General features: G+C 50.7%; 2 protein-coding genes across 2 annotated transcripts in view; one reads left to right on the top strand and one right to left on the bottom strand.

Annotated features, from left to right (window-relative positions):
* Positions 1–18,267, bottom strand: part of TBC1D9B (TBC1 domain family member 9B) — a 37,315-nt gene extending 19,048 nt beyond the window's left edge. Inside the window, exons 1-6 of the mRNA XM_049778215.1 lie at positions 18,104–18,267; positions 15,560–15,670; positions 9,925–10,043; positions 3,458–3,686; positions 2,265–2,523; positions 1,070–1,277 (exon numbers count right to left, since the gene is read on the bottom strand). Of these exons, the coding sequence (XP_049634172.1) occupies positions 1,070–1,277; positions 2,265–2,523; positions 3,458–3,686; positions 9,925–10,043; positions 15,560–15,670; positions 18,104–18,221 (1,044 nt within the window). The 5' untranslated portion in view covers positions 18,222–18,267. The remainder of the gene's footprint in view (positions 1–1,069; positions 1,278–2,264; positions 2,524–3,457; positions 3,687–9,924; positions 10,044–15,559; positions 15,671–18,103) is intronic.
* Positions 1–26,242, top strand: part of SQSTM1 (sequestosome 1) — a 479,040-nt gene that overhangs the window by 40,715 nt on the left and 412,083 nt on the right. The window lies entirely within an intron of this gene.

The raw sequence follows: 26,242 nt of genomic DNA, 5'->3' as shown, positions 1-26,242 counted from the left end.
CAAGCCTTTGATGAAGAGTGGGACATGCAAAACAAACATTTTTTCTTTCTGCTGTTTGTTTTGGGGTCGTACTCAGTGGTGTTCAGGGCTAACTCTGGCTCTGTGGTCAGTGCTCACTCTTGGTGGGGCTTGTGGGACCCTATGGCATGCTAGGGGATCAAACCCAGGCATACAATGCCAGCACACCCCATTCTATGCACTCAGCCCCAGAAACCTTGCTTTTCTCACTGCGTGCTCCACTCCCACCCAACCCTGAGCTCCAGTGAAAGAGGGGCTCCTTAGGCAGCATTTCTCTGCTTCCAAGCTTCCCAGTAGCCAGTATTCAGAAGAGCAAACACCCGTATTGCAAGTGAACATTATGGGACATAAAGATAGGACATTGGGGTAGGCACTTGCCTTGTAAGTGGTGTCCAGCTGAGGTTCTATCCCCGGCAACCCAAATGATCCCCTGAGTACTACCAGAAGTGATTCTTGAAGCTCAGAGCCAGAAGTCAGCCCTGAGCACCACTGCGTGTGGTCCCAAAAGCAAAAATGAAAAAGGATCCTTATGACAGGTGAGCTCTCTGATCCCTGGGGACTTAGAGGCTCAGCTTCAGGGGTGTTTGGCAGGTATGGGAAAGACACAGGTAGGTGACCTGTGAGAAGGCCAAGGCCAGTGGGAGTGGGTTTGTGATGGGGTCTGTGGTCAACAAAGAGGATTTTTTTTTTGGGTTTTGGGTCACACCCGGAAGGGGTTACTCCTGGCTTCACACTCAGAAATCGCTCGTGGCAGGATCGGGGGACCATAGGGATGCCGGGATTTGAACCGATGACCTGCATGAAAGGCAAACGCCTTACTTCCATGCTATCTCTCCGGCCCCACCAAAGAGGATTTTAATGAAGCCACCTGCCCTCACCTGGGGACCTTCTGGACATTTCCGAGGTCTGGTGCCATCCCAGTCTGCCTGTTCTGCTCTTGCAAATTCTGGGGCTGGGTTTGCATCTGGAGTGCAAGGGTGGGCGGGGTGGGGCAGCGCCGAAGTATACATGTAGAGAACAGAGCTGAAGCGGATTTGGTGCTGGCGCTTACCTCCCGCAGTGGAATGATCAGGTGGCAGGCATCCTCCTCCTTGCTTGCGAAACAGATGTAGTTGCCCGAGATGAAGAGCACCCCTGGCACGTGCATCTTGTGGAAGGGCGCCCACAGTGTGCAGCTTGTGTGGCCATCCAGCCGCTCATCCAGCGGCAGCCGGAATGTGGCCCGGTAACACTCGTTCTTGGCACGCGCGTCCAGGTCTCTGCAGGGTGGATGGGCGAGGGGACAGGTGCTCAGGCTGGGACCCAGGACAGGTACGAGGTATAGCTGTGCCAGGGAACACCCCTGTGCCCTACCACCCCCAGGATCATTGAGCAGAGCAGCCTGCTTGATTTTTCACCAGAAGGATCTGGAAGCCAGAGGGCAGATCAGGCAAGGTCCCTGAGTGGTGTTTGTAGGAAGCTTAGAGTCTCTGAGCACAGGGTGTGTATGGGGCAGTGGCAGACAGGGGTGAAGGACATCTGTTTCTTCCTGCCCAGCTTTGTGGTACTTGTCTACCTCTCTGCACCCCTGCTTTTTTGGAGACCAAGGTACAGAGTAGGTAGGACTGATCATGGAGCCCCAAGCTGTTTTCAAATGGGAAAATGTCCCCCGATCCAGGGAACATTCATCTACTGGTTAGGGAAAATGTTCTGAGGCCTGGGGGGTCCCTAGCCAGTGGGCACATTCCCCACTTTCTCCAGAGGCTGACTCTGCCTAAAAGCAACCCTGCCCTGTTTTATCCTAGTTCACCTCCCTAGGTTGTGAGTCATCTTAGTCCCCAAATATAGGGGGTAAGGGTGGAGGCCTAATTTGAGCTTCTTGGAATTGAGTCTCTAGGTTCAAGTGCTTGTAACTCTGATTATGGACCTCTAAACATGCAGGCACGAAGGGACAACACACATACATAGACATTCATGCACAGAGGAAGAACACAGGCAGGCACAGTCACATACAGACAGGGCTGCACATACACAGGCATGTCTGCTTGCACTTAAAAAAGCACGCACTTATGTTCAGAAGCACACATAGCAGCCCATGAGCAATGCCCTTACATATGCATGCAGGAGAGGCATGCACACATGTAGGTATGCGTATGCACCCACACTGCGCAGGCACACAACCACACAGTGCTGAGGTGCCACCCGCACACACCCAGCACCTCCTGGCTCCCCTTCCCCTGCAGCCCCACAACCTCTGGGCCACCCACCGCTTCAGTGCGGAACTGTTCCTCTGTGCACACACAGGCCTCGGGGGTGCCTTCTCCTCGGGGAGGCTGGCGTTGTCGAGCAACTGGCGCACTGCCAGGTTGGCAAGCTGTTCCATGAGCGTGAATGTTTCGGCCACGTTGAGGAACATGGAAAAGAAGAGCTCTTGGTCGCGGGTGGCCACGCGGATGCTCTCCGGGAAGAGGAGGGTGGCATTCTTCTCCAGCCGTGTCACATCTACCCACTGCACCACAAGGCTCACTGGGATTGGGCACAGATACACTGGCTCATATAGGCTCCAGAACTGAGCCGCCCCTAACCACCCCTGTCCAGAACGTGACCATATACACATCCTGCTGTGCTGTGTTGTGTGGGAGGCAGTTAGAGCAGCTCTATATTCCCAGCCCCCTGAGCGAGCACCCAGTTCCCAGGAAGGGCTTCCTGTTGGGGCACAAAAGGCCAGTGGCAGTGGAGCACTGGCTTGAGAGCTTGGGGTGTAAAGTACAGGGAAAGGGAGTAGTGGATGGATGTGTGCACAGAGAGTGTGGATCCTGTGCTCGGTGTGTGTTTCATGCATGTACAAGTGCATGATGTATGCCCATATAAACCATCAGTGTGTGCAGGGTGGGTGTAGGCATGATATGCTACATGGTGTGTACATGGTAAGTATTGCTTGGTGTGTTTACATTGTGGATATATACATGATTAGCATGTTTGGGTGGTGGTTGTGTACAGGATGTGTATACGAGTTATACCTGGTGGGTTTGCACACTGGTTTGTGCAATAAGGGTGTATAGTAGGTTGTGTATGAGATGGTTGTGTACCTGGTTAGTGTTTATGGTGGGTGTGTACTTGATGGCTGTGTTTGTACCTGGTGGTGTGTCTGTGCTAGGTGTGGACATGGCAGGTATGGTCACAGCAATAACTAGGCATATTAGGTTCAGCAGAGGCAATTCTGGGGACAGACAACCTGGGGCCTCCCAAGTTTCCTAGGGTAGCAGATGGCTTCAGTGGAGTCCTTAAGCTAAGGCCCAGCCATAAGAAGCTGCAGACCCTCTGGAGCCCCTGACCCCACCCTGTGTGTGTGTGTGTGTGTGTGTGTGTGTGTGTGTGTGTGTGTGTGTGTGTGTACTCTAGGATTTCGAGGTGTGTGTGTGTGTGTGTGTGTACTCTAGGATTTCTCTAGGGGGCTCACCTTCCTTGCCCAGCAGGAAGGAGTAGAAGCAGAGGTGGTTGACGGAGAGATAGAGCCAGCCCTGACGGGGTACATGGCCCTTCCAGAAGCTGCAGGAGTAATAGTTGACCAGCCGTTCCCCCTCTGGCATGCCAAACTGTTTGCGCATCTTCAGCTCCGCCTCCTTGAACTTCCCGGGGTCCTCATCTCCCTGAGCTGGGAGCCCTTTGTTCTCCTCAGCAATGATGCCCTGCAGAGGATGGGGCACAGGAATCCTGGTGGGAGGCTGGAAGCTGTGTATGTGCGCGCGCGCGCTGCCTGCATATGTGTGTGTGTGTGTGTGTGTGTGTGTGTGTGTGTGTGTGCGTGCGCGCGCGCGCGTGCGCATGTGCAAATGTGCCTGTGTGCATTCACAGGCCAGACAGGAACATGCTGAGATATTTGAATGGACCAAAATGATAGCACAGCAAGTAGGACATTTACCATGCACACAGCAGACCCAGGTTCGATCCATGGCATCCCAAATGATCCCCAATATGGATATCTGAGAGCAGAGCCAGGAGTAACCTCCTGAGTGCTTGCCCATGTGGCCCTTCCCCCCCCAATATCAAGTTTCCTATATCACCTTGAGAGTCTCCATTGTGATCTGAGCCCTGATTTAAGCCTGAGACACTTGGGCTTTTATTATTATTATTATTTTGTTCTGTTTGAGGGGGGGTCACCACCAAGTATGCTAAGAGCGACACATTCCTGGCTCAGTGCTAGAGGTGAGGGTTATTCCAGGAAGTGCTGGGAAATTCGGGGACCATGTGGTGCCAGAGACAGAACTCTAGATCTGTTGCATGCTAAGCCATCACGCCAACCCTTTGAGCTGTCTCCCCAGACAACCAGAGATTTTCAGATGTGGGATGCCCTCATTTTAGCTGAAGTCTATGTTATCATTCTGATATCCTAATGAGCTACTTTTGGGTTGTTGTTTCATTTGGGGGCCACACTTGGCAGTGTTCAGGGAGTTACCCCTGACTCTATGTTCAGGAATTACTCCTGGGACCACATGGGATGCCTAAAATAGAACCCAGGTTGTCTGTGCAAGGCAAGCAACCTCGTCTCTATACTGTTGCTCTGGCCCCCAAATGGTCTGAATTTTATCCTAACAGTATCCTGTCTTTCCCCCATCTAAATTTTTTCACTTCAGGGTGTATGCTTGTATGTATATGTACACTCTCTAGGTTGTGTTGTGCTGGGGATGGCAAACTGCAACTGGGAACAAGCAGACTGTGAATGGTGCCAGGGATCCAATTAGTACCCTCACACCTGATCGAAAGTATCTGCCAGGCAGATGCTTCTCCCTCTTCTTTTTATTTATTTTTGCCACACCCGGTAATGATCAGGGGTTACTCCTGGCTATGCACTCAGAAATCGCTCCTGACTTGGGGGACGGTATGGGATGCAAACTGCAGTCCATCCTAGGCTAGCGCATGCAAGGCAGATGCTTTATTGCTTGTGCCACCTCTCCGGCCCCTATTCTCCCTTTTCTTATTAGTTAATTAATTTAGAATTTGCTGCTACACCCTGCAGTGCTCAGGGTCACTCTTGATGAGCTGTGAGGGGACCCTATGGGAGGCCAGAAATAAAACCCTGGTCAGTCTGTGCAAGCAATGTGTCCTACTTGCTGTACCATTTCATTTGTTTTGTTTGTTTGTGCCTCCTCTATTATTATTTATTTATTTATTTTGGTTTTGGGGCTACACCGTGTGACACTCAGGGGTTACTCCTGGCTATGCACTCAGAAATCACTCCTGGCTTGGGGGGACCATATGGGATGCCGGGTGATCGAACCGCAGTCCGTCCTACACTAGCACAGGCAAGGCAGACACCCTACCACTACTGCCACCACTCCAGCCCTGCCTCCTCCCTTTCTTTCTTTCTTTTTTTGGGGGGAGACCACACCTAGTAACGCTCAGGGGTTACTCCTGGCTATGCACTCAGAAATTGCTCCTGTCTTGGGGAAGCTATGGGACACCAGGGGATCGAACTGCAGTTCGTTCTAGGCTAACGCATGCAAGGCAGACGCCTTACCCCTTGCACCACTGCTACAGCCCCTGCCTCCTCCTTTTAAGCATTTGCTTTATTATTGTCCAACTCACATAATTCTCAACCTGGATTATTTTTTATTTTTTATTTCTTTTGGTTTTTGGGTCACACCCGGCAGTGCTCAAAGGTTACTCCTGGCTCTATGTTCAGAAATTGCTCCTGGCAGGCTCGGGGGACCATATGGGATGCCGGGATTTGAACCACCATCCTTCTGCATCTAAGGCAAACAGCTTACCGCTGTGCTATCTCTCTGACCCCTCAACCTGGATTATTCTAGCTACAACTCATGGTATCTCACAACTTGCTTAGGAGGAAAGAAGCCTGCTTTATTCTCTGCCTATTTCCCTGGTAAGAGAGGGGATCCCAGGTCTCAATCCCTTGAACTGCAAAATGTAGAGAAAACAGCTGATGACTAGAAAGTTCTAAGGTTTGCAATTCACCAAGGCCTGCCCCAAGCAACTTTGCCCTCCTCAGAGTCAAACTTAAGTAAGGGAACAATGAGGGAAAAAAAAAACCACAGTGACATGGGTTGAACCTATAGTACAGTGGAGAAGGCATTTGCCTTGCACTTGGCCTACCCAGGTTCAATCCCTGGTGCAGGGGTGACGAATGCTCCAGGCCAAAATGAATGCTGCTCTTTGCCTCTTATCATTCTTTTTTTGTTGTTGTTTTTGGGCCACACCCAGCTGTGCTCAGGGGTTACTCCTGGCTGTCTGCTCAGAAATAGCTCCTGGCAGACACGGGGAACCAACCATCTTTGGTTCTGGATCAGCTGCTTGCAAGGCAAACACGCTGTGCTATCTCTCTGGCTGCCTCTTATCATTCTTTTGTATACTATGGCTCTTTGCCAAGTTTGGATTTTGTTCTGCTGCTTCTGAGGAGGGACCTCTGAGGAGAGATCTCCGGCGCTAGTCCCGCCCCCAGGCTGCGTCATCCTGTCTCCCATCCCTCGGAAACAACTGCACGGGCTAGTGAGCAGGGGACTTGGGTGTCACATGTTGTGTCACATCTTGCCATGAGTTCTTAGTGTGGAGGACGCAGCACACCCTCACCATCACTGCAGGATTTTGACCTTCACTCAAAATGGCAAAATGCAATATGTGTTTAATAGATTATTGTTAAAATTATATGCTTTTGTGTGAGTGTTTGTCTGTTTTGGCAGGTCACTGCGTGGTGTGGCTCTCTGACTCTCACAGTTTAAAATTTTGGCTCTTTATGTCAAACTTGTTTGCCACCCCTGCCCTGGTGTCTCATATGGTACCCAAGTATCATCAGGAGTGATTCTTCTTTTTTTTTTTCCTTTGGTTTTTGGGCCACACCTGGCGGTGCTCAGGAGTTAATCCTGGCTGCTCAGAAAAAGCTCCTGGCAGGTACGGGGGACCATATGGAACACCGGGATTCAAACCAACCACCTTAGGTCCTGGATTGCAAGGCAAACACTGCTGTGCTATCTCTCCGGGCCCATCAGGAGTGATTCTTGTGTTTAAATACAGTCCTGAGCACTAAAAACTGGGTATAACTCCCAAAAGAAACAAAAAAGTCATAGGCACAGATACATATTCCAGATAATGGTTAAGTATGCCTCAGAGAGAAAATAAGATATGACCTTGCCATCAGCTTTAGGTGTATGGTAGCAATGGCCCTAACCAGTATATTAAGATATTCCAAGGGGTCGAAGAGATAACATGGAGGTAGGGCGTTTGCCTTCCATGCAGAAGGATGGTAGTCCAAATCCTGGCATCCCATACGGTCCCCTGAGCTTGCCAGGAGCGATTTCTGAGTGTAGAGCCTGGAGTAACCCCTGAGCACTGCCGGGTCTGACCCAAAAACCAAAAACCAAAAAAAGATATTCCAAGAAGGAGCTGGAGAGAGAGAATAGGGTGGAGATACTAGCTAATTCCAGTTTCTTGCTTTTTTGTTTGTTTGTTTGTTTTTTTGGGTCACACCCAGTGGTGCTCAGGAGTTACTCCTGGCTATGCACTCAGAAGTCACTTCTGGCAGGCTTGGGGGATCATATGGGATGCCAGGATTTGAACCGGGGTCTGTTCTGTGTTGGCCGCATGCAAGGCAAACACCTTACCTCTGTGCTATTGCTCTGGCCCCCAGTTTTTTTTCCCCCAGCTAATCTCAGTTTCATTTACTGGTCACTGCATATGGTTCTAGAGTGTTACTGAGGCTGGGATGGAGCCCTGAGCTCAGAATCAGGAATAAGGGGCTGGAGCGGTGGCGTAAGCAGTAGCCTAGGACAGACCACGATTCGATTCCCCGGTGTCCCATATGGTCCCCCAAGCCAGGAGCGATTTCTGAGTGCATAGCCAGGAGTAACCCCTGAGTGTCATTGGGTGTGGCCCAAAAATAAAAAAATTAAGAATCAGGAGTAAGGGGCCGGGCGGTGGCGCTCGAGGTAAGGTGCCTGCCTTACCTGCGCTAGCCTAGGAGACGGACCGCGGTTCGATCCCCCGGCGTCCCATATGGTCCCCCAAGCCAGGAGCGACTTCTGAGCGCATAGCCAGGAGTAACCCCTGAGCATCACAGGGTGTGGCCCAAAAACCAAAAAAAAAAAAAAAAAAAAAAGAATCAGGAGTAAACCTTGAGCACTGCTGGGTGTGACACCCCCCCCAAATAACACAGAGAAACAAAATAAATAGATAAAAAGAGGGGCCAGAGCGGTGGCGCAAACAGTCGGGCATCTGCCTTGTCCATGCTAACCTAGGACGGACTGCAGTTCGATCCCCCAGTGTCTCATATAGTCCCTTAAGCCAGGAGAGACTTCTGAGCACATAGTCGGGAGTAGCCCCTGAGCTTCATTGGGTGTGACCAAAAAACAAACAAGGGGCCCAGAGAGATAGCACAGCGGCATTTGCCTTGCAAGCAGCCGATCCAGGACCAAAGGTGGTTGGTTCGAATCCCGGTGTCCCATATGGTCCTCCGTGCCTGCCAGGAACTATTTCTGAGCAGACAGCCAGGAGTAACCCCTGAGCACCACCGGGGTGTGGCCCAAAAACAAAAAACAAAACAGAACAAAACAAAATAGTAGTTTATTTCTTTGGGGGCACACCTGGCCATGCCCTAAGGATCAAGTGGGTCAGGGAGTCAGCTTTATGCCTTACCTATGTGCTATCTTGCTAGCTGCTTGTTTTTGTGTTTTTGGTTTTTTTTTTTCTTGCCAGGCAAAAGATCTAGAAAGAGTTCAGGAGGTTCATTTCTTTGCCCACTGTCTTGAGGTAGAGAATAGAAAGACCCAGTGGTGGGGGTTGGAGGGTAGGGCATTTGCCTTGCACGTAACTGACCTGAATTCGATCCCCAGCATCCCTGAGCACCACTAGAAGTAATCTCTAAGCAGAGAACCAGAAGTCATACCTGAGCACTGCCAGATGTGTACAAAAAAATAAATAAAAATAAAAAAATTATAAAAAGGGGCCGGACTCCCGCCCTCACGTTGGCTCTCCCTCTCCGGTCTCTCTTCTCTCTCCTACTCTGTCTTTTTATCTCCTCTCTCCCCTCTTCTCTCCTTTCTTCTCTCGTCTGTCTCTCCTTTCTTTTCTCCTCTCTTCTCTGTCTCCTTTTCTTTTTCTCTTCTCTCTTTTCTTCTCATTCTGTCTCTTCTCTCCCTCCTCTCCTTTCCTACTCTCTCTCTTTCCTCTCTTCCTCCTTTCTCTCGTCTCTTCTCTGTCTCTCTTCTCTCTCCTACTCTCTTTTTATCTCCTCTCTTGTCTCTCCTCTCCTACTGTCTCTCCTCTGTTCTCTTCTTTCTCTCCTCTCTCTCCCCTTTTCTTTCTTCTCTCCCTCCTCTCCTACTCTCCTCTCTAAAAAAGGAGAAAAAAAAAAAAAAGGAGCCGGAGAGATAGCTTGGAGGTAAGGCATTTGCTTTAAATGCACAAGGTTGGTGGTTCAAATCCCAACACTGCATATGGTCCCCCAGCCTGCCAGAAGTGATTTCTGAGCGTAGAGCCAGGAGTAACCCCTGAGCGTGGCAGGGTGTGACCCAAAAACCAAAAAGAGAGAGAGAGAGAGAGAGAGAGAGAGAGAGAGAGAGAGAGAGAGAGAGATCAAGCTGGGTAAGGGACAGTAGTGCTGGCTGGCTGACAAGAATCAGTAATGCAGTGGAGCCCAGTTTCTACCTCTAAGAAATGAGGCTGCAGCTCATCACCCTATGTGGCTTGGTGCAGGATCAATTGTGATACACAGGGCTAGTGTGAGAAATAGCAACACTTTTTCCTACTCCCCAACTCCAACTCCTGTCAGGGATGTTGCTTGAGGGGGGAAAGGCACCAATCTGGCAGGGGTGAGGCACTTTATTGGAGACTTGGTATCACCTTGTAGGCCCCGCAAGTAGCTTGAGTATGGCCTGGCCCATCCTACCCCCTTGATTTGAAAGGTTGAAGGTGCCTTACGTGGATCTTGCCCTTAACAAAGGTGGTGATATCTTCCTCGTTGTCAAAGATAGCCAGAGTCTGAAGCAAGTTACTTTCCAGCCATTCCCAGTACCTGGTGATCTCTTTGCGAGAAGAACCTAGGGGAGGTAAGGATCGATGGTGAGGGAGATTAAGAGAGGGTAGGCTCATAAAAGTCCCGAGGTTTGGCCCAGAGATAGTCCAGGGGCCAAGGTGCTTTTTTTACTTTGTGGATGGACAATGAAGGTTTTTATTTTGCTTTGTTTTTGGCCACACCTGGCGGCACTCAGGGGTTACTCCCAACTCTGCACTCAGAAATCACTCCTGGCAGGCTTGGGGGCTAATATAGGATGCCCGGGGATCAAACTTGAGCTACGTGCTCAAGTTGGCTATGTGCAAGGCAAACACTGTGTTATTGCTCCAGCCCAACAATCTAGGTTTAAATCTTCACTCAGCACTGCATAGCTTCCCTGGGGACCAGTAGGAGACACCCCTGATCACAAGTTAGAAATAGTGTCTGAGAGGCCAGAGCGATAACACACAGCTGCCCAGGGCGGACCTAGGTTTAATCCCTAACTTCCCATATGGTCCCCCAAGCCAGGAGCTTTTTCTGAGCACATAGCCAGGAGTAACTCCTGAATGTCACTGGGTTGGCCCAAAAACCAAAAACTAAAACCAAAAAATAAAAAAGGAAATAGTGTCTGAGCAGTACCACCAAGGGTCATCCCTGAGTACTACACCAGGAGTAATTCCTCTGCAGTGCCAGGATGTGACCCACCCCCTTGGTCCAAAACACACACACACACACACACACACACACACACACACACACACACACACACACACACACACACCTCAATACACACAGCAGGCTTCATCACAGGCTCCACAGTGAAAGCAGACTAGAGAGACAGGACTAGGATAAGGTGCTGGCTTTGTATGCAGCTGACCTAGTTTGATTCCTAGCATCCTATGGGGGTCCCAAGTGTCTACCCAGCATTTTTTTTGGGTGGGGGGGCACACTTAGCAATGTTCTTAAATTACCCCTGGCTCTGCACCCAGGATTATTTCTGTCAGTGCCTAGGGATCATATGAGATGTTGGGGACTGAACCCAGGTCGGGCGAGTGCAGCCCTCCCCACTGTACTATTTCTCTGACACCACCACAGTCAGGAGCTCTGAACACAGACTTGAGGTCCTACCTTAAAACACTGCACACTGATTCAAATACTAATCTCTAAACCTCAAACCAACTAATTTGAGAGAAAACAGGACACGTGGGGCAGGTGCAGACACGGTAAAACCAAGAACCACTCTTCTCCTCTTCCTCCCTCCCATTTGTGTTGGTACACCTGGCGCCCAGTTCTGGGCCACACATAGATTAAGACCACACAAGCTGGGGCCAGAGTGATAGCACAGTAGTAGGGCTTTTGCCTTGCATGTGGCCAACCCAGGACAGACCCTGGTTTGATTCTGGCATCCAATATGATCCTCTGAGCTTGCCAGGAGCAATTTCTGAGTGCAGAGTCAGGAGTAATCCCTGGGCACAGCTGGGTGTGACCCCTAAATCCCCCCCCTCAAAAAAAGACCACACAAGCTGGAAAATAGGTCCCTGTTTTGGCTCAGGGTTGTGGATTAGCAGCCAAGTGACAGTCTGACCAGTGAGGATCTGGTCCCTGCAAGCACCAAATGAAATAATCACCTAAGAAGAGAGAATGGAGGAGCCGGAGAGATAGCATGGAGGTAGAGCGTTTGCCTTGCATGCAGAAGGATGGTGGTTCGAATCCCAGCATCTCATATGGTCCCACGAGCCTGCCAGGAGCAATTTCTGAGCGTAGACCCAGGAGTAACCCCTGGGTGCTGTTGAGTGTGACCCAAAAACAAAAAACCAAAAAAAAAAAAAAAAAAAAAAAAGAAGGGGATCGAGTGACAGTATAAACCAGTGGTCGGCAACCTTTTTTTTTCAATTGAGCCAAATCTCACCAAAACCACGATTGAAATTTATTTTGAGAGCCACACAGGGCACGCACTGACAGAGGCTAGGAGCAGAGTCCTGACTCCTGGAGCAGCCGCCCAGCACACAGAAGAGCCAAATTAAAAGTGTAAAGAACTGGGGCCGGGGCCGGGAAGGTGACGCTAAAGGTAAGGTGTCTGCCTTGCAAGTGCTAGCGTAGAACGGACCGTGGTTTGATCCCCTGGCGTCCCATATGGTCCCCCCAAGCAAGGGGCGATTTCTGAGCCCATAGTCAGGAGTAACCCCTGAGCGTCAAACGGGTGTGGCCCAAAAACCAAATAAAGAAAGAAAGAAAGAAAGAACTGGGGCCGGAGAGATAGCATAGCAGTAAGGCATTTGCCTTAGATGCAGAAGGATGGTGGTTCAAACCCCAGCATCCCATATGGTCCCCCGAGCCTGCCAGGAGCGATTTCTGAGCGTGGAGCCAGGAGTAACTCCTGAGCGCTGCCGGGTGTGATCCAAAAATCAAAAAAAAAAAAAAAAAAAAAAGTGTAAAGAGCCACATGTGGTTTGTGAGCCGCAGGTTGCCGACCACTGGTATAAACAGTTAAGGCACCTGCGTTGCAAGCAGCTGACCTTGGTTTGATACTCGGTATCCCATATGGTCCCTACAGCACTGCCAGGAATAATTTCTGAGGACAAAGCCCAGAGTCACACCTAAGTGGGTATGGCCAAAAAGAAAAAACAAAAAGAAAAAAAAAGCAAGAGCTAGAAAGATAGGGGAGTGGGCAGGAAGAATCGGGATACCTTGGACCTCAGCCAGGCTGTAAAAGGGGAACTTCATCTGCTCTTGGAGGAAGAAGTACTTCCTCCCAGGAAGAAAATGGGAGGCGGGGGTGCAGGATGAGGCAGCAGTAAAGGTTCTAGAACAGTGGTCAGCAACTTTTTTTTTCAACTGAGTCAAATGTTGCCAAAACCACGATTGAAATTTATTTTAAGGGCCCGGAGTGATAGCACAGCTGCCTTGCAAGCAGCAGATCCAGGACCAAAGGTGGTTGGTTCAAATCCCAGTGTCCCATATGGTCCCCCGTACCTGCCAGGAGCTATTTCTGAGCAGACAACCAGGAGTAACCTCTGAGCACCGCCAGGTGTGGCCCAAAAACCAAAAAAAAAAAAAAAAAAAAAAAGAAATTTATTTTGAGAGCCACACAGGGCGCGCACTGACAGAGGCTAGGAGCAGAGTCCTGACACTTGGAGTGGCCGCCCGGCACACAGAAGAGCCAAATTAAAAGTGTAAAGAGCCACGTTGCAGCTTGCCGATTGCAGGTTGCCAACCACTGTTCTCGAAAGTGCCCTGAGCGGGGACTTTGCCAAGGCTGTGGATTCCTGAGATCCAGTCAGGAGGGAGTCATAGAGTAAGGGGCGTGGGGGAGCCTGAGGGGCTTGTAGAAGCCCAGAGCTCCACTGTCTGCAGACATGCTGGGGCAGTAACAGACAAGCCTCAAACTCTCTCCCACACCCTCTGGCCAGGACCCTCACAGCCCCACATTCTCCCACACAGACACCTGGGCTGGGACCCCCGACCCTTCTACACTTTCCACACTCACTTGGGCTTGGAATCCCACCTCTCTTCCCCCAAGCAAGGAAACAAACCTCTCAAGGTTTTGACTCACAGGTCACTCTCCCGTCTGGACATTTTCACTTTTAGGTTTTGTTTGGGGCTCACACCCAGCAGTGTCTGTTTCTTCCTGGCTCTAAGCTCAGTGATCACTGTGTGTGTGTGTGTGTGTGTGTGTGTGTGTGTGTGTGTGTGTGTGTGTGTGTGTGTGTGTGTGTGTGGTGGTGGTGATGGTGGTGGTGGTGGTGGTGGTGGTGGTGGTGGTGGTGGTGGTGGTGGTGGTGGCGGCGGCGGTGGTATTCTATATTTCCAGGGATAGAATCTAGTGCTCCTGGAGCTTTAGACTCTACACACAGCCCTGGGAACCAATTGCCTAGCCTTTGCTCACCCTTTGCAGTGGCAGCCAGATCAAGATTTGGGGGTGGGGCCGGCGAGGTGGCGCTAGAGGTAAGGTGTGTCTGCCTTGCAAGCGCTAGCCAAGGATCAGGACTGCCCGGTGTCCCATATGGTCCCCCCAAGCCAGGGGCAATTTCTGAGCGCTTAGCCAGGAGTAACCCCTGAGCATCAAATGGGTGTGGCCCGAAAAAAAAAAAAAGATTTAGGGGTGGAGGAAGGGTCACCTCTTCCTTTAGGTGAGCAGGTGTAAGACAGGAGCCATTGAGTAAAGAGAATTCACTACAGGGACCTGAGAGAGAACTCCTCAGATCTAACTCCCTCCTGAGTACCATCAAGGTTGCTCCTGAGTACAGAGCCAGAAGTAGCACCAGAAAAACTAGCAGGTAAGGCCCAGCCAACTATCTGCACGAAAGTGGGTATGAGATCAGAGACATTGCTCATGGGATGGGGGGTACCCTCAGAGAGACTTAGGGTCAATGTGCCAGCGCTAAGCAGCTAAGGTATCTCCTTTTTTTTTTGGATTTTGGGTCACACCCAGCAGCGCTCAGGGGTTACTCCGGGCTCCACACTCAGAAATCACTCCTGGCAGGCTCAGGGGACCATATGGGATGCCGGGATTCGAACCAATGACCTTCTGGGCCTTTCTTTTTCTTTTTTTTTTTTTTGGTTTTTGGGCCACACCCGTTTGATGCTCAGGGGTTACTCCTGGCTATGCACTCAGAAATCGCTCCTGGCTTGGGGGGACCATATGGGACACTGGGGGATCAAACCACGCGGTCCGTCCTACGCTAGCACTTTAATGCCACCTTCCCAGCCCCTCAATGACCTTCTGAATGAAAGGCAAACGCCTTACCTCCATGCTAGTCTCCGGCCCTAAGGCATCTCTTAATCTGGGCAGGCAGTGAATGTGCATGGTATGGTGCTGGGGACCAGCATGGGGACAGGACAAGGTGGTGCCTTGTTACTTCGGGTGCTGGGGCCATCTTTCTAGCTTTTTTTTTTTTTTTTTGGCCATACCCACTCAGGAGTGCCTCTGGGCTCTGCATTCAGAACTTATTCCTGGCAGTGCTTCAGGGACCATATGAGATACCGAGGATGGAACCCAGGTCCGCTGCTTGCAAGGCAAGTGCCTTAACAGCTTATATTGTCACTTCAGCCCCTTTTTTTGTTTTTTTGGTTTTTGGGCCACACCCGTTTGACGCTCAGGGGTTACTCCTGGCTATGCGCTCAGAAATTGGCCCTGGCTTGGGGGGACCAAATGGGACGCCGGTGTATCAAACCGCACTTGCAAGGTAGACATCTTACCTCTAGCGCCACCTTCCCGGCCCCTTGCCTTTTTTGGGGGGGGGGCACACCTGGTGAAACTCGGGGGCTACTCCTGGCTATGCATTCAGAAATCGCTCCTGGCTTGGGGAACCAGATGGGACGCCGGGGAATCGAACCACAGCCATCCTAGGCCAGTGCTCGCACGGCAGACGCCTTACACTCGTGCCACAACTCTGGCCCCTAGCTCCTTTTCTTAGGTGATTATTTCGGGGCTGGAGGCGGAACAAGGGAGAAGATCCACTGGGATGGAACAAGGGTGGGACTCGAGAGGCATCACATTTAGTTCACCCCCCAGCCTGTCTCCTCCCTCCTCTGAGCCAACCCCGGACTTAGGTCACCTACCGCATGCCACTGTCCAGTAAATCTGCGAGTCTTGGGTTTGGTGTAGAATACGGTATGGCGCCACACGAGCACTGGAGTCCAGCACCACATCCAGGGTTCCCACAAGGAGACCTGAAGATCAGGCAGAAGTGGGTAATGAAGGCTGGAGGGACCGAGGAAAAGAGAGGAATCCCCAAAGTCCAGCAGTGCAGGAGATATTCCAAACTTCCCTCCATTGGGGAGAGCACACCAAGGGGTATGATGCTCTTTCAGGTCAGCAGGATCCTGGGGGACAGGGTCACCCAGCCTGTGACAGTTCAAGTTACAGAACCTGGGTCAATCAAAGCCCAGGCCTGAGCCCCCAGCTCTTGGACTCATTTCACGGGACCCAGCAAAAGACATTCCTGACCTGGGGGGGGGGGCACAAAAGGGCTGGAGAGTTGAAAGCACATTTTGCACATGGGAGCCCCAGGTCCCAATATTGGGAATAACCTCTGAATATCAGTTGCCCCAAATAAATAAACAAAAATATTTGACTTCTTGGGGGTTGGAGAGGTAGCACAGCAGGTACACATGGCTGACCCAGTTTCAATCCTAAAAATCCCACAAGGTCCCCAAAGCCCGTCAGGAATTATTTTTGAGTGCAGAGCCAAGAGGAACCCCTGGGCGCTAACAGATGTGGCTCAAAAGCAAAAACAAAACAAACAAACAAAAAAGACTTGACTTCTCTCAAGGCTGTGAGCAGTTGTATCTGTCCCATCACAACCCCCACCGCAGCTAGAGAGGGTAGCACAAAGGGAAAGGGGCTTATTTCGCACTAGGTTTGATCTTTAGCACCGTACCCTAAAGACCACCAGCGTGCACATCAGAAAACAGCTGGATGTGGATCTGATACACCACCTCCCAATAAAGAAAATTAAGACAAACACTTTTCAGGGTGCTAGATTGAAATAGCACAGCAGGTAGGGTGTTTGCCTTACACATGACCTATCCTGGATTAATCCCTGGTATCTCCTATAGTACCCCAAACCTGCCAGGAATCATTTCTAAGCACAGAGCAAGGAGTAACCCCTGAGTATTGCTGGGTGTGGTCCAAACAACCCTCCAAAAATTCACTTCTCTGGGAAGCTTCTGAACTTCCTGGTTCTTAGAAATACCACAGAGTCCTCCAAGCAGCTTGGAGGCTCCAAGCTCTAACACCGGGCACTCTGAGCCCAGAGCCAGGAGTGATCCCTGAGCACAGGACCAGGAAGTAACCCTGAACGCAACTGAATGTAGCCTAAGAACCAAAAACCGGGCCCGGAGAGATAGCACAGTGGTGTTTGCCTTGCAAGCAGCCGATCCAGGACCAAAGGTGGTTGGTTCGAATCCCGGTGTCCCATATGGTCCCCTGTGCCTGCCAGGAGCTATTTCTGAGCAGACAGCCAGGAGTAACCCCTGAGCACCGCTGGGTGTGGCCCAAAAAACAAAACAAAACAAAACAAAAAAAGAACCAAAAACCAAAAAAGTAATGGGGGCCCACGGAGAAAGGATAGTGGGGAAGGTGCTTGCTTTGTACGCAGCCAATCTGGATTCTATCTCTGGCACCCAATAGGGTTCCCCGAGTCACTCCAGGTGTGATCCCTGAGCAAAAGCCTGAAGAACGCCTTGAGTCCTGCTCGTTGTGAAACCTGAACCCAGAGCCAGGAGTGATCCCAGAGCAAGGAGTGCTCCCAAAGTAGAGCCAGGAGTGATCTTTTTTGGTTTTTTTTTTTTTGGGTCACACCCGGCAGCGCTCCCGGCAGGCTCGGGGGACCATTTGGGATGCCGGGATTCGAACTAGCGTCCTTCTGCATGCAAGGCAAATGCCTTACCTCCATGCTATCTCTGCGGCCCCAGGAGAGATCTTGAGCACAGGACCAGGAATGAGTCTCTGAGCACAAGATCCACCGTCCCACATGACAAACCACAGTGACGAGCAATCACGTCGCTGATGGTGTGCTGGGACAGCCCTGCAGAGGGAAGACACCCCCCACCCCACGGTGGGCCCGGTTTCCCACGGGTCACCCACGAGCCAAGGTGCCTAGACGGTCTGTCCAGAAACAGTTTGACAGTTTGGGGCCCCGAGGGAGAAAGCGGTGCCCGCCCGTTCAGGACCTGGAACGCTGCTTATCTGGGGACACCCGGGCCACAAGACACGGGCAAGTGGGGGGATGCGATGGGAGTCACTTGGTCAGTGGGAGGATTGGGGTGGCAGAGGAAGCACCAGCGCGATCTCCCGGACATTCCACAGTCCAGCCCTGGGGTCCAGGAAGGGACCCGCCGGGTGGGGGGGCCGGGGAGGAGGCGGAGGCTGAGGCGATCCTGAAGGCTGACGGCCTCCACTGGGGCGCTGCTGAGCCCCACACCCACCCGCCAAGTCCCGGCCTGCAGCCCCCAGACTCCACCCCGGCCCACGGCCCACGGCCCCCGCCCTGGCCGCGCGCTGACGTGCACGCAGTCCAGCGTCGCGCCGAGGCCGGGCCTGACCCGGGTCACCCGCTCGCTGCCCGGGCCGGGCCGCCGCCGCCGCCGCGCGCCTCTCACCCGTGAGCCCGCCGCCTTTGCCGTGCCCCCGGCGCCGCTGCAGCAAGAAGAAGGGGTTGGCCCGCTCCGTCACCCACAGAGCGTTGGCCACCAGCACCTCCTCCGGCGCCAGCCACATCGTGGACGCTCGCTCGGGCCGAGGCCCGCCAGGCGGAAGCGCCGCCACAGTCTGCGCGCAGGGCGAGCGGCGGGAGGCGGGGCCTAGATGACAGGGCGTGGCCATGGAGGGCGGAGTCAGTTTGGGGCGTGGCTGCGTCAGATTAGGGGGCGTGAGCCAAACTTGGAGGCGTGGCCACGGGGCCTGAGCCAGATCCGGGGCCGTGGCCACGAAGGTCTTGGCCAGGTTCGGGGGCGTGGTCATGGAGGGCTGAGTCAAATTAGAAGCGTGGTCACGGAGTGAGGTGTCGGACTCGAGGGCGTGGCCGCGGGGGCTGAGCCAGATAGGGGCGTGGCTACGGGGTCGAGTCAGGTCAGGGGGAGGGGCCATGGAGGGTTGAGCCAAATTAGGGGCGTGACCACAGGGTGCTACGTCGGCTGAGCCAGGTAAGGGGGCGTGGCCACCGGTGGCTTAGATCGGTTCAGGGGCGTGGTCACGGGGTTGAGCCAGAGCAGGGCGTGGCCACGGAGGATTGAGCTGGGCCGGGGCGTGGCCGCGAGGGCCTAGTTAGAACGGGGCGGGGCTTCGAGGGCCGAGTCAGGCCTAGGGGGCGGGGCGAGGTGCCCGAGTGGAGACCGCAGCGTCTAGAAGTGGGCCTGCCGGGTGGGCGAAGTCAAAGCGGAGCGAATCCGTCTCGTGATCTGGGCGGGACCCAGCGGAATGAACAAGCAGGTGGCGCCCTCTGGCGACTGTCCTCTGCGCTCACAAAACCCCAGTGAAACGAACCAATTTCAGTGGAGCAAATCCAGACTTGTGCTGCACCCTGGTGTTTTTTTTGTTTGTTTGTTCAGTGATAACCTGTCAAGGTTTTGAGGGTAAAGAAACTGTGTTTGGGAGATCGTCCAATAGGGAGAGCTCTTGCCTTGCAAAATAAAATGCAAAAGAGAAGAAAACAAGGGACCGGAGACATAGCATGGAGGTAAGGCATTTACCTTTCATGCAGAAGGTCATTGATTCGAATCCCGACGTCCCATATGGTCCCTTGAGCCTGCCAGGAGCGATTTCTGAGCATAGAGTCAGGAATACCTTCTAAGCGCTGCAGGGTGTGACCCAAAAACAAAAACAAAAAAAGAAAGAAAAGAAAACAAAATAAAATGCAGGGCTGGAGGGATAACACAGAATGAAGCCAAACCCAGGACGGACCTATGTTTGATTCCCGGCATCTCATATGGTCCCCCGAGCCTGTCAGGAGCGATTTCTGAGCACAGAGCCAGGAGCAACGTCTGAGCGCTGTCAGGTGTGCCCCCCCCCCAAAGGGCAAACCAAACTGGGAAATGAAGGGGCATTTGGAAATACCTCTTCTACAGCCTCTATTTTTGGCCACCAATTTATTGTTACGTTACTCCTGGCTCTGTGCTCAGAAATCGCTCCTGGCAGGCTCAGGGGACCTCAGGGATGCCTCAGCTCAGGGATGCCGGGATTTGAACCACTGTCCGTCCTGGGTCTGCTGCGTGCAAGGCAAACGCCCTACTGCTGTGCTACTTCTCCAGTCCCATTTGTTTTTGTTTTGTTTTGTTTTGGCGACCAATCTTGTGGAACAGGACTAAAATTATTATTATTTTTTGGTTTATGGGCCACATCCGGCGGTGCTCAGGGGTTACTCCTGGGATTGGGCTCAGGAGACATTCCTGGCAGTGCTCAGGTAACCATATGGGATGCCAGGGATTGAACCCTGGTCAGCCACATGCAAGGTAAATGCCCTCCCTGCTGTGCTATCGCTCAGGCCCCAGGACTACAATTACTTATAAAAATTATTGACCCGGGGCCGGAGAGATAGCATGGAGGTAAGGCATTTGCCTCTCATGCAGAAGGTCATCGGTTTGAATCCCGGCGTCCCATATGGTCCCCTGTGCTTGCTAAGAGCAACTTCTGAGCATGGAGCCAGGAGTAACTCCTGAGCAACTGCCGGGTGAGACCCAAAAACCAAAAAAAAAAAAAAAATTATTGACCCAGTGGGAGAGCACCATCATAAACTACTTAATTTTTTTCTCTCGAAGTATGCTTTATTATGTTTTTCTTTGTTTAATAATATATTTAAGCGCTATGATTACAAAAAAAAATGTTTGTAGTCTACGGCCATACCACCCTGAACGTGCCCAGTCTTGTCTGATCTCGGAAGCTAAGCAGAGTCGGGCCTGGTTGGATGGGAGACCGTCTGGGAATACCAGGTGCTGTAGGCTTTAAAAATAAAAAAGATTACAAACATGTTTGTAGTTAGGTTTCAGCCATAAAAAGAACAGCTCCCTTCACCACTATAACATTGCAACATTCCAACCACCAATGCCCCCCATTTTCATTCTCCCCCACCCCTGCCTGTATTTGAGACAGGCATTCTATTCTCTCACTCATTAACATTGTCATGATAGTTGTTAATGTAGTTATTTCTCTAACTGCACCACTACTCTTTGTGGTGAGCTTCCTATTGTGAGCCGGTCCTTCCACCCTTCATTTCTATTGTCTCTGAGTATTATTACAATAATGTCTTTAAGACCTGGCACAGGCCTCAGAAGAATGGGCATTCTCCATTCACCCCTGATCTAGAGAAGACATCTACAAAACATCCAAGGTTGTCTATAACATCACCTGGAGGCAATCCTCTACCAGGGAAGACCCTACAGCTGCTCTGACATCGATCTACTCAAAAGAGACTTCCCTTAACACTGAGAAGACTTAACAACAACAATGACCTGCTTACTGGACAGGGCTTTCTCTATTGCCCCTTAATTGTGAGGTGAAACTAGAGGATACTCCACACCAGCCTGACTTCAATATAGGATGTGCAGATTCCAGGATCTTTAATACAGAAACCTGATACCAACAATAGGACTGCATGAAAAATAAAACTGTATTGGCACTACAGACAATGACTTGGATTGAATAAACTAGTTTGCCTGGAGCCTAGAGTTGGTCTTATGCCAGGAAACTTCAGGGGTAGTGGTCTCCTTGTATTTAGACCAAGGCTATTCCTTTCTATGACCCCCCATATTTTGGTGGGCCTATGCAAACAATATTTGCCACTCTAACACTGTTTTTACTGTGCCCTTTTGACTAAACCTTAAAAAAAAACCCTCAAACTTTTGATGTTAACTTAAACTAATATGTATGTGCATGAATATATAAAAATACTATGCCTTCAATGTTAAGCAGTGACATAAATCTCATGGCTTTAGGTTGCTTTGTGTACTGCTAAGAAATGTTATAATGTACTACAATCTGGGGACTTGTGGACAAAGTAATTGTACATGGGTTCTGCCTTATTTTTCTTAATGTTTTTTTGACTGTAAGTTCAATATTTAGGCGTCAGCAGGGGGATTTCTTCTGAGAACTCTGTTTATGGGTGATTGTCCTTTCACTGTAACTTTACCTTGTCCTCTTTGCATCATTCTTCTCATAATTAAAAAGAAAAAAATTAAAAAGAAAAAAAAACAATAATGTCTTTAAAAAAAACCCCACAGATGAGTGAGACTATTCTGTGTCTATCTCTCTCCCTTTAACTTATTTCACTCATCATAATAGTTCAATAGTTTCCATGTATAGGAACACTTCATGACTTCATTATTTCTGATGACTGTATAGTATTTCATTGTGTATATGTACTATAGTTTCTTTTTCTTTTTTTGGATCACATCAGGCAGCGCTCAAGGGTTACTGCTGGCTCTACGCTACGCTTAGAAATCGAACCACTGTCCTTCTGCATGAAAGGCAAACGCCTTACCTCCATGCTATCTCTCCAGCCCCATACTATAGTTTCTTAAGCCATTCATCTGTTGTAGGAAATCTTTGTTATTTTCAGATTCTGGCTATTGTAAATAGCACTGCAATGAATATGCAGAAGGCATTTTTGTATTGTTTTTGTATACATTACTTTTTTTTTTTTGGGGGGGGCCACACCCGGCGATGCTCAGGGGTTACTCCTGGCAGGCACGGGGGACCATATGGGACACCGGGATTCGAACCAACCACCTTTGGTCCTGATCGGCTGCTTGCAAGGCAAACGCCACTGTGCTATCTCTCCGGGCCCTGTATAAATTACTTAATTGGGGGGATTGGCATTCAGAAGGTCCTCCTGGCTCTGCCCTCAGAAATCCCTCCTGGCTTAGAGAACCATATGGGACGCTGTGGGATTGAACCGCGATCCATCCTAGTTAGCACTTGCAAGGCAAAAGCCCTACTGCTGCTGTGTCACTGCTCCAGGCCCCTGACTGCCATCTTGACAGCACATTACAAAATTTGATGGTTGCATGGGTCCAGAGCAATATTACAGCGAGTAGAGTGCTTGCCTGGCATGTGGCTGGGTTCAATGCTGGGCAACCTTTATGGTCCACTGAGCCCATCAGGAGTGATCCCTGAGAGCAAAGCTAGAAGTAAGCCCAGAAACAAACCTAAAGAAGGGGCACTAGTAGAGTGGATTGATTAAATATAAAATATAGAGTCCTGGGGGCCGGAGAGATAGCATGGAGGTAAGGAGTTTGCCTTTGATGCAGAAGGACGGTGGTTCAAATCCCGGCATCCCATATGGACCCCTGAGCCTGCCAGGAGCGATTTCTGAGCATAGAGCCAGGAGTAACCCCTGAGTACTGCCAGGTTAGACCCCAAAACCAAAAAAACCAAACCAAACCAAACAAAACAAAAAAAAACACCACCCCAAAAAAATAGAGTCCTAATGTGGTGGGGTGAGGCCTTTCTCGGCTCGATCCAGGGCCTGTAGCCCCTTCGCTGGTGGGTCTGAAGGTTGTAGGGTAAGGGCAGAGAAATGATCCATAGACAGTCAGTTGAGGTTTCCGGAGATATCCAGCTTTATTTCAGGGCCCTAACCGCCATGTGCTTTTGTCTACCTAGCTTTCTTTTTTTTTTTTTTTTTGGGGGGGCCACACCCGGCATGCTCAGGGGTTACTCCTTGCTGTCTGCTCAGAAATAGCTCCTGGCAGGCACGGGGGACCATATGGGACACCGGGATTCAAACCAACCACCTTTGGTCCAGGATCGGCTGCTTGCAAGGCAAACGCCTCTGTGCTATCTCTCCGGGCCCGTCTACGTGGCTTCTAAGCTAAGCTTTATTAAGCAGCCTCCTTCATCTGCCCCCATCTCCATCCTAGCTGCGTCTGTCTCTCTCTCCCGCCTCCCCCAGCCAGCCCCTTTCCAGTTGTAGGTGGGTCTGACCATTAGCATATGGAATTGGGGGAGAGGTAACTGGGCACTTGTCTTGTAGCGGTTGAGCGGGATTTGATTCCCAGCTTCCCATATTGTTCCCAGAGCTTGCCTGTGTAAGTAAGCACAGATCCAGGAATAAATTCTGAACACTGTCGGATGTGGCCCACAAACAAAAACAACCCTCCAAAAAAATCCAAGAAAGTTTGATGGTTGCAGCTTAGAGCTCATGTGGTCAATGTAAATGCACAGTCCCACTTTAATGACTTTGGGACAAGCTGACCCCAGGCCAACAGCCCACCCTGCCCCATGTCCCTTCCGACCAGGTCCTCTACCTGCCTGGCCCACAACTTGACCTGCCTGACCACTCCAGGATGGCCGCCGAGCCCCACCAGTCGGCCACAGGATCAATTGTTTTTCCAAGTCTCCTCTGGTGTTAATTTCATCTTCATCTGGATTCTATCTTTTCACGTCCCTATAAAGGTCCCTCCAGGATCTAGAAGTGAGTCCTGAGCACCACCAGGTGTGGTCCTCTAAACCAAAACCAATCCCCCAAAAATAAAACTAGAAAGTTGTTGAAGTGCTCTTGTCCTGGATTCCTTCTCACACATGCCATCCCTGGGGAGTTGGCAGCACAGTCCTCCCCTAGTGGAGGTTTTTTTTTGTTTTTGTTTTTTTTTGGGGGGGTCACACCCGGCAACACTCAGGGGTTCCCCCGGCTCTACACTAAGAAATCGCTCCTGGCAGCCTCAGGGGACCATATGGGATGCCGGGATTCGAACGACGTCCTTCTGCATGCAAGACAAACTCTTTACCTTCGTGCTATCTCTCCAACCCCATCCTCTAGTGGAGTTTACAATTTCCCTTTACCCCTTGGAGAGTAGCTCCCAACACTTACTCCACAGGCTTCTTTGAAGCTGCCATAGCAGTCTGGCCTCTGCAAAATCAGGACATTTTCTGCCTTTTTTTTCTCCATAAAACATTTTTGAAGGGCCGGAACAGAGCGGTAAGGCGTTTGCTTTGCTGGCACTAGCCTAAGACGGATCACGGTTCAATTCCCTGGCATCCCGTATGGTCCCCAAGACAGGAGTGATTTCTTTCTTTCTTTCTTTTTTTTTTTTTTTTTTGGTTTTTGGTCACACCCAATGGTACTCAGGTGTTCCTCCTGGCTCTAAACTCAGAAATCGCTCCTGGCAGGCTCGGGGACCATATGGAATGCCAGGATTCACTGTCCTTCTGCGTGCAAGGCAAATGCCTTACCTCCATTCTATCTCTCAGGCCCCAGGAGTGATTTCTGAGTGCATAGCCAGGAGTAACCCCTGAGCATCACCGGGTGTGGCCCCCCCCAAAAAAAAAAACCCTTCTTCTTTTTTTTTTTTTTTTTTTGGTCACACTCAGCAGCGCTCAGTGGTTACTCCTGGCTCTATGCTAGGAAATCACTTCTGGCAGGCTCGGGGGACCATATGGGATGCCGAGATTCAAACCAATGACCTTCTGCATGAAAGGCAAATGCCTTACCTCCATGCTATCTCTCCGGCCCCCCAAAAACCATTTTTTTGTGTGGTTTTTGGGTCACACCCGGCAGTGCTCAGGGGTTATTCCTGGCTCCAGGCTCAGAAATTGCTCCTGGCAGGCACAGGGGACCATATGGGACGCCGGGATTCGAACCAATGACCTCCTGCATGAAAGGCAAACACCTTACCTCCATGCTATCTCTCCGGCCCCCAAAAACCATTTTTTAATGGATTTTAGAACTCTGTTGATCTGAAAAGCCATTACCTTGCAGGCTAGCAAGGACCTTGGCTTTCTTTGGATTTAAAGAGAAATAAAAACATTTCTATGAGTTGCTGAACAATGGAAGGGACCAACCAGATATTTCCTTCTGAGAGCAGATATAGTTAGGCAGCAGGATGCAGTTCATGTGGTCTGAATCCCTGGGTATCCTTTCAGAAGGTGAGATTTTTTTTTTTTTATAATTTAATTTAGTTAATTTATTTATTTTTGATTTTTGGCTCATACCTGGCTCTCAGAGGTTACTTCTGGCTCTGTGCTCAGAAATCACTCCTGGCAGGTTAGGGGGACCATATGGGATGCCAGGGTTCAAACCCAGATTCATCCCTGGTAAGCTATGTGCAAGACAAATGCCCTACCACTGTGCTATCTTTTCGACACCAGGAGTTGAGTTTCTAGCTCTCAGGTCCGGCAGAATCTGAGCTGTCAGACTGGAAAGAAGCTTGGAAAGGAGCCTAAAGCAGTCAAACACTGATTTTTTTGTTTGTTTGTTTGTTTTTTGGCTTTTGGGCCACACTCGTTTGACGCTCAGGGGTTACTCCTGGCTATGCACTCAGAAATTGCCCCTGGCTTGGGGGGACCATATGGGACACTGGGGGATCGAACTGCGGTCCGTCCTACGCTAGCGCTTGCAAGGCAGACACCTTACCTCTAGCGCCACCTTCCCGGCCCCTGATTTTTTTTTTAATTTAGTATTTTTTCTTTCTTTTTTTCCTCACACCTACCTTTGCACTTAGGGATCAGTCCTTTTATTCCTTTGAATTTTGGGTCATACCCGGTGATGCTCTGGCATTATTCTTGGCTCTGTACGCAGAAATTACACCTGGGGGACCATAGGAGATGTGGGCAATTGAACACGGCTAGGCTGAGAGCAAGGCAAATGCCTTCCCCACTGTAGTATCCCTCCAGTCAGTCGCTCAGGAATCAATCCTATTAGTTCTCAGGGTGCCTTCTGAGGTGCCAGCGATCAAACCCAGGTCAGTTGCATGCAAGGCAAGTGCCCTTATCATTGTACTTTCTCTCCAGCCCCTTAAGTTTGTTTT

This window comes from Suncus etruscus, chromosome 8 (assembly GCF_024139225.1).
Source record: "Suncus etruscus isolate mSunEtr1 chromosome 8, mSunEtr1.pri.cur, whole genome shotgun sequence".
Taxonomy (NCBI): Eukaryota; Metazoa; Chordata; class Mammalia; order Eulipotyphla; family Soricidae; genus Suncus; species Suncus etruscus.
Note: the sequence above shows the minus strand (reverse complement) of the source record. Positions and strands in the feature narration are given on the sequence as shown.